The 14,854-nt window shown below is 35.5% G+C and overlaps 1 protein-coding gene and 1 pseudogene across 1 annotated transcript in view; both read right to left on the bottom strand.

Moving 5' to 3' along the window:
• Window positions 1-14,854, bottom strand: part of LRRK2 (leucine rich repeat kinase 2) — a 153,818-nt gene that overhangs the window by 43,392 nt on the left and 95,572 nt on the right. The window contains exons 32-38 of the mRNA XM_060024585.1: window positions 11,492-11,693; window positions 10,394-10,482; window positions 3,768-3,955; window positions 2,752-2,906; window positions 1,535-1,681; window positions 1,185-1,376; window positions 380-526 (exon numbers count right to left, since the gene is read on the bottom strand). Of these exons, the coding sequence (XP_059880568.1) occupies window positions 380-526; window positions 1,185-1,376; window positions 1,535-1,681; window positions 2,752-2,906; window positions 3,768-3,955; window positions 10,394-10,482; window positions 11,492-11,693 (1,120 nt within the window). The remainder of the gene's footprint in view (window positions 1-379; window positions 527-1,184; window positions 1,377-1,534; window positions 1,682-2,751; window positions 2,907-3,767; window positions 3,956-10,393; window positions 10,483-11,491; window positions 11,694-14,854) is intronic.
• Window positions 6,133-6,664, bottom strand: LOC132433600 (high mobility group nucleosome-binding domain-containing protein 3 pseudogene; annotated as a pseudogene).

Raw genomic sequence — 14,854 nt, 5'->3', positions numbered from 1 at the left:
AAAATTAAAGCAAATGCAAGGACATATTTCATAAATATGTGTGCTTCCATGGTGGTCCCATCCTCAACTCAAACGCAGCCTACAAAAGTGTTGGGGTTTTTTTTTTGGCCGTGTCGTGCCACATGCAGGATCTTAGCTCCCTGGCCAGGGAATCAAATCCGCGCCCCCTGCAGTGGAAGTGCAGAAACTTAACCACTGGACCACCAGGGAAGTCCCAAAATGATATTACTTTAAAATATATTATCCCAAAGGAAAAACATTACAAAAAATATATGAAGACACTAAAAACTATGACAATATAATTATATGTAAATATTTTCTAGATTATAAATAAAAGCTGCACTCTAATTTTTATTCTCAAATCAACAAAAATAGTTACCTAAAAGAAACTCTGGAGCTTGTTCAAATTCCAATTCATCATTATTCAACATAATATTTCTAGGCAGGTCAGCCAAAATCAAGTCAGGAGCAATCTGAGATATTGGAACGGTGAGCCTTGGTTGGTCTGGATTCACTAGGAGGTCTCCTGAGAAGTACATAAAACATGTTTTTTTAAAGGTAAACTATTAAGGTTGTACATAAGTTTGTCCTTTTGATTTACAGAAATAATCACATATTTTCTATGATTTCTAATCACTCTTTAAGGTTTTCTTACCAATCTTATTTTTCTCTAGAAACTCTGAGAAAGTTTTAAAAGTTGAATTAATACCTATCTACTAGGAATTTTAAATACTCATTCCTAGGTTCACTCACTAGAAAGTAGGATTCAGAACTGCCTTAGACTATTGATACATGACTAGGAAATTATATATTCTTTACTTTTACAACATTCTTGGAGCACTTAGCCTATGGTTATCATTGCTAAGTTACTTCCATGTATCATCTATTTTAATCCTCATAACAATTCTATGAGGTAGTTTTGGTCAGTACTCTTATTTCACAGATGAGGTTATGTTGCTCAATAGCCAGTATTCAAACTCTCAAACCAACATTTTTTCTGAATCTAGAGTATAAGATCTTACTGGGTAATAAACATATTTTTCTGAACTGTCACTACAATTGAATGTAGTATCCTCTAACTCATCCCTTATGGATAAGAATAATTTTTACATTTATTTCAAACCTCACTTCACAAATATTGAAAGGATCACTTAAAAACATTTGTAAGTTGTATCAACACATACCTTCTTCTACTTTCTTCATCAAGTTGTCAAGTAAGATTTTCTGATGTTCTTCACCATCATTAAAACTATATAATGCCCACTTCTTCAACAGAGTTTCTCCTTCACCACAAATATCAATCTCCAATAACCCTGGAAACCACTCTTCCATGAGAGAGTCAATGTGGTCCACAACTTGGCCCAAAAGAATACAGCCTACATAATCCAAAGAAGACTTCATCAACACCCTAGCTGAACCTTATTCTGTCACAAAACTGGAAAGAACCTTATTCTGTCACAAAACTATAAAGTTTTTTTAAAAAGTTTAGATTTCTTTAGTGGTACAATTCAAAGTTTTTAATTAATTTCCTTACCTTTTCTACAAGAAGGAACTGTAATTTTTAAGAAACTCTCTGGGTGATTATCTAAGACTTCAGATCCTACCAAGCAATAAGCTTCAGGAGACCAATTCAAGTAGATGCCTTGTCGCCAATACATTCTGTTTGGGCGAAGTGCTCGTTCTGAAAGAAGTTTAAATGAACCCACATATAGCCATTAATTATTAGCGGCTCCATAAATTAAAGGGGAAAAATTCACTGCACACACCACAAATGACAGTAAAAGAGATATATTTGTTTTGAAGGAAAGTACTGGAATCGTTAATGATATGAGTCCCCATCCATATCTATTAAATATAATATTAAATATTTTATCCTCAATTTTGGAATGAAGTAAATAAAATGCCCAGTATACAACCTAAGATAGATTTCAGGTTCATGGTGTTAAGTAGTTTAGTATGTGTAATAGATGAAGAAAGAGAATCATAAATAAGTTCCCATAACTTTTAAAAAGAGGTTGGTGGTCATGCTAAAACCAACACTTTGATGTGATGTAACTTTCTATATGTCGATTAACTGCAAGCAACATAAGGTTTACTTCAGAATACAGTACCACCTCCATAAAGCTGATTTTTAAGCACATAAAAAATTATATTTTCCCTTTGGAGCACTAAGATCTCTCTTTCTTCCAGGAGGAAGAGCTAGCATTATAAACACCCGTTTTTATTCTTTTTGTAAACCCCTCAGGGATTGTGCAGCAGAATAGAGCAATTATAGTCCCTACACAGAATGGTCTGAATGGTCAGGAACTGTTACACTGTTAAATAAAACTCCCTGACTGCAGTGGTGGCCATTCCTAGTTTTTCTTTGAGCGCACGTGTGTGTGTGTGTGTGTGTGTGTATGTTTGTGTGTATGTGTAGGTTGGGTGGGTGTGTTTAAACAAATGATGCTTACTAATTTCACCTTTTAAAATTGCTACTTTTAGTCTGCTTTGGCTTGCAAAGCGAGATAGTCATAGGCATTGTAAATGTGTCTAAAATAAGCACACATGGGCTTTGAGGAATTTTCTTCTTAACAAATTGCATGAATTTATTTGAGTGTATGTTTTTATATTGGCCACTCTGAGGTCTTTTGAGCTTATTTTCTGATTTTCAGCTGCCTTTCAAACAAGTAAACTCTGGGAAAATGACATTAATTTTAATATGCTTTCCTCCTAACTTCTCTAAATATTAATTCTTCATTAAATACATACCTCTTCCTGAAAGCATGTAAGGTGAAATTTCAAGTAATCGATTGATTAATCTCGACCAAAAGCCCATTGGAAAATAAGGCATTTCATACAGTCGAATGATAATTTCAGAGTTCTCACAATGGGGAAGCTCTATTACAGGTCTGTGGTCCGACAAACTAAAGATAAAAGGACACTGTCATTATACAGCTTCATAAAATACCCAATCATGTTGACCAAAGTGCTTTACTACTTGAAATCAATGAATTGAAGATAAATATTCTAAGCAATTGCACTTTTTATAATGTTCTTTCGCTACATGCTCTTCCTACTCAAAATGTAATGGTTAATTCAAATGCATGATCAGATGTAGATGCATGAAATTTTTTCAATAATCTTATTTATACTATAAATAAATTATTACAGTTCGTTATGCATAGACGAGTAAAGGGATTATGTAAAACTTGAAAAAAATTCATGTCCTAGAAAAGAGTTATATCTATTTTTAGAATTAGTTACCATCCATCAACCAATGCAATTTGCACTTTTCAATGTCATATTACTTTATAACATTTCCCAGGTGCTTATAAAGCAGTAAGAATTTCTACAGTACAGGGCTATAACTTAGGCCTCCATTGTGTTGCCCATACCTCTGAAAATTCACAGCCATAAATTATTTTAAGACTATGTTGAAAACTCATTATATCCCCAGAATCTGCGTAATAACTCTTCCAGTACCATGTAAGGACACACACACACACACACACACAGAGACTTATCTCCACTATTAATCTTTATTAAATAAATTAGGCAGTGCTAAATCAAATAGTAATTATATACATAAAATCAGTCATTTACTGTATCTTTAAATGTCAAATTTAGTGTTTTCATTAAAAGAAAATGTTATACTTCAGTACGAAGTTTACACAAGAAGAAAAAAGTTAGTACATTTATCACAGACCAAAGTTACTTTGACTACTAAAACCATATAATATATGGTGAATTTCCATAGGGTAATAAAATTTTAAGTTTTGGCTTACCTGCTTGGAACCAGCAAATATTCTTCTCCTGTTGGCAAGGCAATCTGGAATTTTTCTAAGAGTTTAAAGTACTGTGACATGTAGTTCTTTGGAAATCTCTTTTTCTTTGAAAGAAATTTTTCCACATCTCTACGTGAAATAATTCCCTTAGGATGTTTTGGACAGCCCTCCACTTTCACTGTCAAAATCTGAAAGATTTAAACTTATACATAATCACTAAAATTTATTTTCTGGAAAGTTTTGCATTTAAAACATTTCCTGTGCTCAGTAAAAATGATTAAAACAATTTTAATGTTGTCAAGTACAACACAGGACCTAATTTCTCTAGCTAGCAGCCAGGTAGCCTAGAAGCCCAGTGGGGCATGTACTCCCTACACACACAAAAAAAATTTTATTAAATTAAGGGAGTTAATTCAGATCAGAAATTCTGGAGATCCTCTGAAACCAATGAACCACAAGCCTTCCCCAACTCCAATTAACACATCAATCCAGTACCCCACATCCTTGTTACAGTCTCATCAATAGTATATTCCTTGGGAAATTATCTTCCAGACTGTGTTACCACTACAGGTTTGCAATAGAAATGTTACTTTACATTTATATAATAGGAGATGGTTTCCATCAGCGAGAAGAGAGGTAGCTTAGCACATTTCAGTGATTCTCAAACAAAGTAAGTAACCCCTGAATTTCACTGGACTCCACTCAGTCTGGATCAGTAGGTCTGAGATGAGGCTTGAGAATCTGCTTTTTTAACAAGAAACTGATGATTCTAATGTGGAGATCATACTTTGAGCTTCGATCATCATCATAACAATTAAAAATATAAGTTCAGAAGAACTCAGGTTCAAATCCAGGCTCTACTGCCAATTGTGTGACCTTAGGAAAGATATTTAATTTCTTTACCCACAGTTTCCTTCTCTGTAACATAATAAAAGTGACTGTCTCTTAGATTGCCATGAGAACAAAATAAGATACACATAAAACATGCAAAATGCATGCAACAATTTTTAGCAAATAGCAAGCCCTCAAATGTTAGCCATTATCTACATATTCCTATTCATTTTACTTGGCCAAATCAATTTTCAAAAGAGATTTGTGCTTAATTTTCTTTAGTAGATCTATAATGTTTAAGGGATACTTAAATAGGAACAAACATTATTTACATTATCATGTAGCTGGGTAAAATACTGGACTGTAAAATCCATAGGCCCGAGGACTTGTCTCACTCAACATTATGTTTCTATTTTGTACGTATACCGTCATTGAATCAATGAATACATGACTGATTGAACATAATGATATCTAATGCAATGTATAATGGGTCATTAAATAATAAAAACTATAATTTGGGACTTCCTCCATATTGTATAGTTTATAGCCCAAACTGCTCTTACACTTTAGGTAGTGAAGAAAACTGCTGTTTTAGTGTTTTTAAAGTTGCTAAGACCTGTCTGACAAACTCACTCTCTACCCCCAGCCATACTTTATATTTTCTTTGTAGCATTCTGTACCACCTAACATGTTAAGGATCCATGTTTTGGTTATTTCCTCCCATTTGAACGTCAACTCCATGAATGCAGGAAACTTGTTTTGTCTACTGCTATCGCCCCAGCACCAGAACAATATCTGAAACATCATTAGGTGCTGAATAAATACTGCTGAATTCGTGAACTGGGGGAAAATAAAGTTTGGAGCATTTTATCCTAGGGTTAGGTTCATAGGCACTGGAGTCAAACCACTTGGTTTGAAATCATAACTCTAATTCTCCCTGAATATGGAGTCAAACCACTTGGTTTGAAATCGTAACTCTAATTCTCCCTGAATATGTAACTTTGGATAAATTATTTAACCTCTCTGTCCATCAATTTCTTCATCTTCAAGAATGGGCACTAATAAAGTACCATTTAAAAGAGTTGTTCTGAGAATTAAATGAGATAATCTTTGAAAAGCATATAAGTAACCTCTCATATGTCAGACATTATTGTATACTTATTTTAATTTATTTTACTTAGACAAACTGATTTTATTTTATTTTATTTACTTTTTTTTTTTTTGCAGACAGGAAAACCTTTTATTTTAAACCATAAATAGTCAGCAGGTGGCCACAACTATCCATGTTTCATTAAAATCACATAAAACCTAGGTACAAAAGCACCACTGATTATTGCTCTAAAAAACTGCATGAAAAAATTCAAATACACAGTAAAAACACCACAGTATGCACAGGACTAAATTTTTAAAGCAAGTGCATGGAATGGTGAATCAATTTTACAGACAGCTTCCTATACTAAATTGGTATTTATTTTACTCAAGGATGATGGGAATCTCAAAAAATCATGACTATGAGAAGGTAAAATGTCCATCCTTATATATTTTTGTATGTCAACTAGTAGAGTCCTAAAAAATTAGCATTTACAAAATACTCGGTAAAAATAGCTTTTAAAAGTTGTCCAAAGAGGTACATAAAATCAACCCCAATTTTCATGACAAATCATTCTCTTTCGTTTACAGATTCAGTTTTCTGTGCCTTCCTTTCCAGCTTCTTGCTTTTCCTCCTTCTTCCCTTTAGCACCTTTTTTAACCTTTGTTGCCAGTTCTTTCTCAGTAGGGCTCATGTGAGGATCTATGCAAAGGATAAGGGCCTTAGCAGATGTTTTTCTTGGTTTAGGTTCAGGTTCTGGGGCAGCAGCTTTCGCTGACAACCTGGCAGACCATCTGGTGGGCTCCTGTTTAGTTACTTTGGATCCATCCTTGCCCTCTGGATTCTCTGGAGACTTTCTCTTCGGCATAATGACTACGTTGGTGCAGCTAAAAAGTAAAGCAACGGGCTGGAACTGCTGGCACCGCCGCTGGATGCTGCCCCTGCCGCAGCTGTTCACGCGCAGGGCTCGGCGTAGCACGGCCTCCGACAAACTGATTTTAAAATATAAGTTTGTGCTTGATTTTTTTAGTAGATCTATGCTGCGCTACCACTATCTGTAGCAGATAGTTTCCAAAGATGGACACATTAATTTTTTCTCTCTCTACATGTGGGCTGCTTAATCCTTCAAGATATAGAATCCATCCATTTCCCTGAACAAGACTTGTGGTTGCTCTGCTCACTAGAATGTGGCAGACCTGACATTTTACCAGTTCTGGGCCTGGCCTTTAAGAGATCTAGGCATATATGAGAGACCACATGGAGGAGCATCAACACACCAAAAATGTGAGTGTAGCCTTCTTGGACTCTCCAGCCCAACTCAATGAGGAAGCCAAGCGAACGACCCCTGTCAATGCCATGTGGAGCAGAACCACTTGGCTGAACCCAGTCAACCCACAGAACAGTGAGAAACAATAAGCTGTTGATGTTTTACTCCAAGTTTACTTGTGTACGCTAGGTTTTGGGGTATTTTGTTATATAGCAATAAAAAACTGAAACCTTATCTTAATTTTATCACCTTTGAAAGACCTCTTATTATTCCTTCAGCCTGGTAACTTCTAAGGCTAACTTATGCCCTTGTGCAAGGAAAGAAAATTTTCCAAATTTCTCACACAACTTTTTATCAAGATTAAATTGCCATGCAAGTTTTATAATACTCTACCAGTAAGTCCCTTTCATATCTCTTTTATCATATAGTTAAATGAGTTTTGCAAATTTCTCTGTGTGTTGATGGAAACTTTAATAAGTTTAGTGACCTAACAGCTCTGGGCACAAAGAGGGTGGCTGGGCTCATTAGAGCTTCTACACCATGAAATTATTTCTTCCCTTGTCTTGATGACTAACTTGGAGGTGAATAACCCTATTTATTTTTGCTGGTTTGGTGTCAGGCAGATCATTCTGTCTTCACGTGATTACTTATGGCTTTCATTCTCTTTAAACCTTAATAAAAATGACATATTTCAGTATATCGCATAAATAAAAATGATGGCATTTATCTTTCACATTAAGAAATTTTACTGACCCTTTAGATCTATCTTTCAAAATAACTTGAGCTGTTCAAATTCTTGACTTAATTTTCAATTAAATTGACATGTTTATAGTATAACTAATAGTATAACTATGCTAATGAGAACTTTCATGGAGTTTCAACTTAATTACTCCATAGTATCTTCAGGGATTTTATTGCATCATGATGGAAATTTGCTTCTGTTAAAAGATAGTGATTCTGGGCCTCCCTGGTGGCACAGTGGTTGAGAGTCCGCCTGCCGATGCAGGGGACACGGGTTCATGCCCCGGTCCAGGAGGATCCCACATGCCGCAGAGCGGCTGGGCCCGTGAGCCATGGCCGCTGGGCCTGCGTGTCCGGAGCCTGTGCTCCGCAACGGGAGAGGCCGCAATGGTGAGAGGCCCGCGTACCGTAAAAAAAAAAAAAAGATAGTGATTCTGATGGAAACCACTTTGTTATTCTATTGAATAAGATGTACCCACTCTAATATTATCCACATGTGTGCAACTTTAAATAGTCCCAATTTACATGGAAACACATCACTTTTTGGTGCAACTTTAGCCTTTTCTTGACTATACAGAGTTCAGTTATTTTCTGATACAGGTGCCACCTAACAACAAATCTTCAGGGTATAATTAAAACTCCCTTTTCTACACAGAGTGCATATAACTACACATATTGTTTTATTTAGCTCCATACCTGGCACACTTTCCAAAACTACATGAATACATCTTTACAGTTTTGAAGATTTTTTTTCATTTCCTGAGATCATAAGTCTTTAATTACCAAATAGGTCAAATATAAACTTTTGCTAAAACTTACTATTCACTTATACTGAACTAGGGAGGCAATGTAGAAGATAATATTGTTATTATCCTTATTTTACAAGTGAAGAAACAAAAGCTTAAAACATTAAGAAATGTCAAAGTGAGTAAGGATTTAGGAGAGATCTGAATGCAGGTCATGCTGACTCTAGAGCTTGTGCTCTTGACCACTATACCTTCCTGGCTCCATTCTCATTAGGTAGATGAGTAAAATCACACTTTCCATGGCATATGTGCAGAAGGATGAAAATCTACTTTAAAAATATCTGCCAGACGGGCTTCCCTGGTGGTGCAGTGGTTGAGAGTCCACCTGCCGATGCAGGGGATGCGGGTTCGTGCCCCACTCCGGGAGGATCCCACATGCCGCGGAGCGGCTGGGCCCGTGAGCCATAGCCACTGAGCCTGCGCGTCCGGAGCCTGTGCTCCGCAATGGGATAGGCCACAACAGTGAGAGGCCCGCGTACCGCAAAAAATAATAATAATAATAAAAACTGCCAGAATAGTAATAACTGTCCCATTACAATTAATTGCCAATTGCAACGTTTCAATACATTCTCAAGTTCTGTGGTATAGGATTTAGCCACAAATGAATTCCCTCTTTAAAATATCTTTCTTATTCTTCCTTAGATGAAATTTAGGAACTACTATTCAAGATTACCTGAGGGAATTTAATTAACATTATAGTTGATTAGAAGAGAGCTTTCTGGGGCTTCCCTGGTGGCGCAGTGGTTGAGAGTCCGCCTACCGAAGCAGGGGACGCGGGTTCGTGCCGCGGTCCGGGAAGATCCCACATGCCGCAGAGCGGCTGGGCCCGTGAGCCATGGCCGCTGAGCCTGCGTGTCCAGAGCCTGTGCTCCACAACGGGAGAGGCCACAACAGTGGGAGGCCCGCGTACCTCAAAAAAAAAAAAAAAAAAAAGAAGAAGAGAGATTTCTAACATAAAAAAATACAATCATTTTAGTGACTCAAAAAATTATACTCATAAACAAAATAGCCACCAGTGAGTGCACATGCTGGAGACGCCCTCTCCAGGCTCACTTCAATTCATGATTCATCCAGATGCAGTTGTTCTCACCCAGGGTGATTTTGTGCATCCTAAAATATTTGGCAATGTCTGGGCACATTTTTGCTTGTCATACTGGGAAGGTACTACTGGCATCTAGAGGGTAGAGGCCAAAGATGCTGCTATCATCCTACAATGTACAACAAAGAATTATCTGGCCCAAAATGTCAATAGTGCTGACACTGAGGAATCCTGAGCTAGTGTGTTCTGTTTGAATGGTTTTCTGTGGCAAATCTATAGAGGTGGATTATGATAGCTAATTAATATAAACTCATTGGTAACTGTTATTGGGAGAAGAAATAATTTTCCATATGAAATATAAATAGAGAAAAGACAGCCATAACCACCACTATTCAAAATTTTTAAAATTGTAAGCATTTAGACCTTACATTCCACTGAAGAGTCAAAATTTTCCTCCATGTTGTCTAGACTGAGGTTTCAGAGGCTCATCAACCCATTTTTCGTATATGTACTTATCCCAAAGATTTTCACAAAGCTTTCATTCAATTGAGTATATCAATAACCAAACCAAAGCTATCATCAGGATCTAGAAAAGTACTACGGAACAGAGCAGTACAAACACCTGTCTGTGACTTGAAAACAAAGACATTAAAGTAAATTCTAAGATGCCTTCTCTTCTTTCATGAAGTTCTTCTTTATGCAGTCTTCTACACAAATTGTTCTACAGTTTTCTATATTCACAGTAGTTTCTACCTTAACTGAACACAAACTCTATAAAACTCAATGCTCTAGGTGTCACTTGTAGTTTTCTTCAATCATTAATCCCATGCCACAAAAATATAATATACCAACCTGGGCCATGACTTTACAAAGCCACTTGGGTTCCACAAAATATAAGTCACTTAACTGCAAGGCTGGGTCTTGAAAATGAAGGAGAACCCCTGGAGTAAAAATCAAGAGTGAAACATGGAATTTAGAATATGCAAATATCAAGGGGCTTTAGAGAGAATCTAGTCCAACCTCCTCATTTTACAGATAAGTAAACTTCAGTGGCAGAGCTGAGACCCGAACCCAGGCAACCCAGCTCCCAAGCCCTGAAATCCAAATGTTATTTTAGAAAGTTATCTTTTGAACTATATAAAATGATCATATTTAAGCATATTTAAGACAAAGCCATACATTGAAGAACATGTATTTAGAAATAAATAGAAATTCATAAATATTTTTGGCTTTCTAAGTACATACTACAAAGACACATCTTATTTTCGAATACAGGTAAGAAACACAAAATATCAAAGGAAGCTACTGGTTTAAGAACAATGAGGAAATGAATGGATCAGATTCAATCCACGTGAAGATTATTTTTCATACAGCAGAATCTGGGGATCAAAAGCAACTTCCCAACCACTTATCCGAGCACTACAAATCAACTCACACATTTCTAGCAAGGTTATATTGATCAAGTACACAATTAGCACCAAAGTCTGTTCAAGAGTTTTCATCTGTGAGGTCATGCTGACAACATGTTATGCAACAGAGCAAGATCTGCCACTCAGTAGCTGCATCATCTCAGGCAACCATTGATCCTCCAAGTGCCAAGTTAAACCATCCCAATAATAATTCTTCTTTTCAGTGTACAAATAGCCTCCACATAGGGTCTCACAGGTCCTGAATAGTACAGTCAAGTTCTACAACCCATGTTTTAACTCCTGCTCAGAGACCTGTTCCACTACTGCCCTTAGATAATTTCTAAATTTTTCTCTTATGACATAAAACATGAATCAACATCAATGCTCATGATGATCTTTCAAAAAGAAAAACAAATCAGTTACCTATTAAAGAATTTTGTCAATATTTTGTTAAATTTTAAATGTAAGTTCTATACAAGGTTCAGGTGCATTTTCACAAATTACTACAGCAGAGCTTTCAAAGAATATGCAATAAACAAACCTGATTCATTTAGGAAGTGAACTGCATGAGGAAGCTCATTTTCATCTAACTGCAGCTGATGTTCTTTCACAAGCTGTAATAATCGTTTCTGGTCAATTACAGGAAATTCAACTGGCACATTTTTACGCTCTGATAAAATGATTTTCTCAAGTTCTACATAGCAGTCTGGAATCAGCTGCCCAACAACAGGCTGATCTCGGATCTATGAAATTACAAATGACAAGCTGTAAAAATCCATTTTATTCATCGATTTGTCATGTGGGTGGTAAATTCTATGCTAATCATTCAGAACTGTATTTTTTAATAAAATAAAAATGTAATGTAAAACCAATTAAATTGTGAAGAATAAATAAGATGATCTTAAAATAAGAAAAAATATGAACACAGAAGCCAATTTGGAAAGAACTATCAAATAATATTACATGGAAATATTTATCTAGCTATTCAGAAAATCCATGGCAAAATCCAAGATAAATCATTGACTGTAAATAAAGGACTTTCTGTTTTCTAAGACATTAAACTTACATGCAATAGATATGCTAGCATAAGAAGTCAGCAAGTATTGTAAGAGCGTTTGAACCTTATTTATTAGATGAAAATGTGATCCACAACCCAAGGTAAAACTAAATTTTGTTCTTGTTATTTGCAAAATGTTGTATTAGTGGAATGTACATATCAACAGTGAAATCTGGAGACAGACATAAAATTTCCTCACCCAAGCTATGCTTTTTTGTGGAAACTTGAACTTGGAAAAATAAGAAATCATCTAAACCCCAATGATTCTTATATGAGAGGATGATCTGGGGTCTGTTACACTTAGAATCTAACAACTGTCTACTAATCAAGAGATACATAAAATAAAATTTTAAAAGAATGACCTTAAAGTGATAGTTCCTATAATTATCTTTTCCAAACTTTTTTCTTAAAAATCTAATTTTAAATAGAAATGCAACCCTAACAATAGTAACTAAAATACCTTTGAGAACCACCAGGTGGCACACTCTCCCCATTTCTCAACCCATGAATATATTCTTGTATATTCTTTTTACCTGACAATAACTAACATAATTTCTACATGAATTCTTCAACTTATTACAAATAGAAATTGGGTTTTATTACACACATGCACACACACACTTTAACTTGCTCTTTCTACTTTTAACTAGAATCTTAAGGAACTTGATTTACAGCAACTGTAACCATTACTTTCATATTTACCTCCAAACATTCAAGATTGTTTCAATGTACGCTTTGAACCAGAAAATTATATATAATTTCACTAACCTGCACTTTTCATATTCTCTCTCTTCATCATTTATAAATTAAGATAAAAAAGAAATTCAGACTGAAATTTATGTTTTAACCCAAGAAGGGAAACCTACATATAAAAGTAAACAAGAGTTCTCACAGAAAGCAATCAAGGAACAAAAGGATGAACTTTACAGGGCTGGATTACAGGGCCAGCAAAGGATCCCACTCTGCTAAGGGGCTGGACAAGATTGAGAGGGATATGGTTGGCACTGAATTCTGTTTTGTCCTCCTTGTTTTAAGCTTTATTATCAGGTCACCAACAGCCAAAAACAAAAAAACTTTTATTCTGAAGTCTGCACAGACACATGTTAATAAGGGTGAGACAGGGAAAGATTAGAAAAGAGCCAAGATAAAAGGAAAAGATGAAAAACAAATGAAAGGGCAAACAAAAAAAGATTTCTAGTAGATTAAAAGCTGTTGTTTGAATACAGGTTGAAGCACCTCAGGGAGGAAAGAATATTCAAGTTCTGGCAGGTTTATTGTTTTGGGGTCATCTGAGTCACTATTCTGCAAAGCAATCAAACAGATTTTCAAACCAATATGCCAGAATGACGTATCCATTAGCAATAGATACCTTTCTTCAAATAATACTGCCATTTCTCAAAGCATTTGTTTTACTTCCTTATCTGGTATTGCCTTCAGAGTTCATGTACAAGTGCAGAAAGAAAATTGGTCTCATTGATTGATAGTGATAAATTGTTATTAGCCTAAAGCAATACCAGTCCAGCTTGATGAACCACCTTATCCAGACTTTGCTTCAACTAAATTCAGGCTTTCTCAAAACAAACTCATCCTCCAAGAAGTCTTTTTTAAAATATGATAAATGCTCTGATACCAGTGATAAAAAGAGAAGATATTAAAATATTATAAATAACAACAAAGTTCTGTAAGCACAGGTATAGTCTCAAAAGAAAACTCCCTGGGTAAAGAGAATATTTAATTGAATATATTAATTTTGCATATTTGTTTCTTAAAAGTCATATTACTCTTTAGTCATATGTCCCACAAAAAAAGTAAGAAAATCTACAAATAAATGATATTTCATTCTTCTTATATAAAATGTCACTGATCCACCATTTGTAAAAGCTTTTAGTGACTGGGATAAATGTGCTGAAAGATACAAATGTGCAAATTCTCTCCCTGGGCACCACAAAGACCAGTTTATAAATGGCTCATTACGTTTTGGATAGGAACATAATCTGTGGAAATGGAAAAGAACTAAGCTAACTAGCCAACACATTATAACCAAGGTGACCATATAATTTATCATCCAAACTGGAATGCTTCTGAGAATACAGTGGGACACAATTAATAATTATGCTGGGACTGTCCAGGCAAAACAGGACCCTTGTTATAAGCCATGGCCTTGATCATTAGTGCTAATGAGCTAAACGAACAGAGACTAACAGTGAAATCCACCATTGTGTTGTTATATTGAACTATTCAGGGTGTTTTTCAGTACAGTTCATACCATGCTGTCTGTAGAACCCAGGTAAAATTTCTTTCTCTTGCAAGTATTAATAACAAGTGTTCTCACTGTTAACCAATTTATTTGTGTTTTATGAACTCTATGAATTACATTTGTCTTACCAGAAGAAAACTTTGAAATCAAAAACATAATTCCCAAAATGAAAAAACCCAGTTTGTATGAACTAAAAATTGCTTAGACATTGATGAAAACCAAATTAGTGACCCTGATTATCAGATGAAAGAAACTTCTCCCAATATTGAGAAAAAAATATTTGGAAGGGAGATCACAGTGACAAGAGACATGAAGGAACAACAAAGAAAATCAAGGAGAGCATAAAATAAGAACTCGAAAAGAAAGGAGCAGATGGAAAATATAAGAAAGATAACCCCAAGACCCCAACATTCGTCTTTATCCTTTGGATTGAATCACCACTACAGGAAGTTGGGAGAGAAAGGGCATCAGAAACATGTCCCCAGATTCTCTCAGGAATATTCTCTCAGCCTCTCAGATATCCTCTTAGTTTCTCTCAGTATCCTCAAATTATTTTTATTCCCACTTCTATGAGTTTGAAATAAAGTATA

The sequence above is a fragment of the Delphinus delphis genome, chromosome 11 (genome assembly GCF_949987515.2).
Source record: "Delphinus delphis chromosome 11, mDelDel1.2, whole genome shotgun sequence".
Taxonomy (NCBI): domain Eukaryota; kingdom Metazoa; phylum Chordata; class Mammalia; order Artiodactyla; family Delphinidae; genus Delphinus; species Delphinus delphis.
The sequence above is the reverse complement of the archived record's forward strand: the minus strand, read 5'-3'. Positions and strand labels throughout refer to the sequence as shown.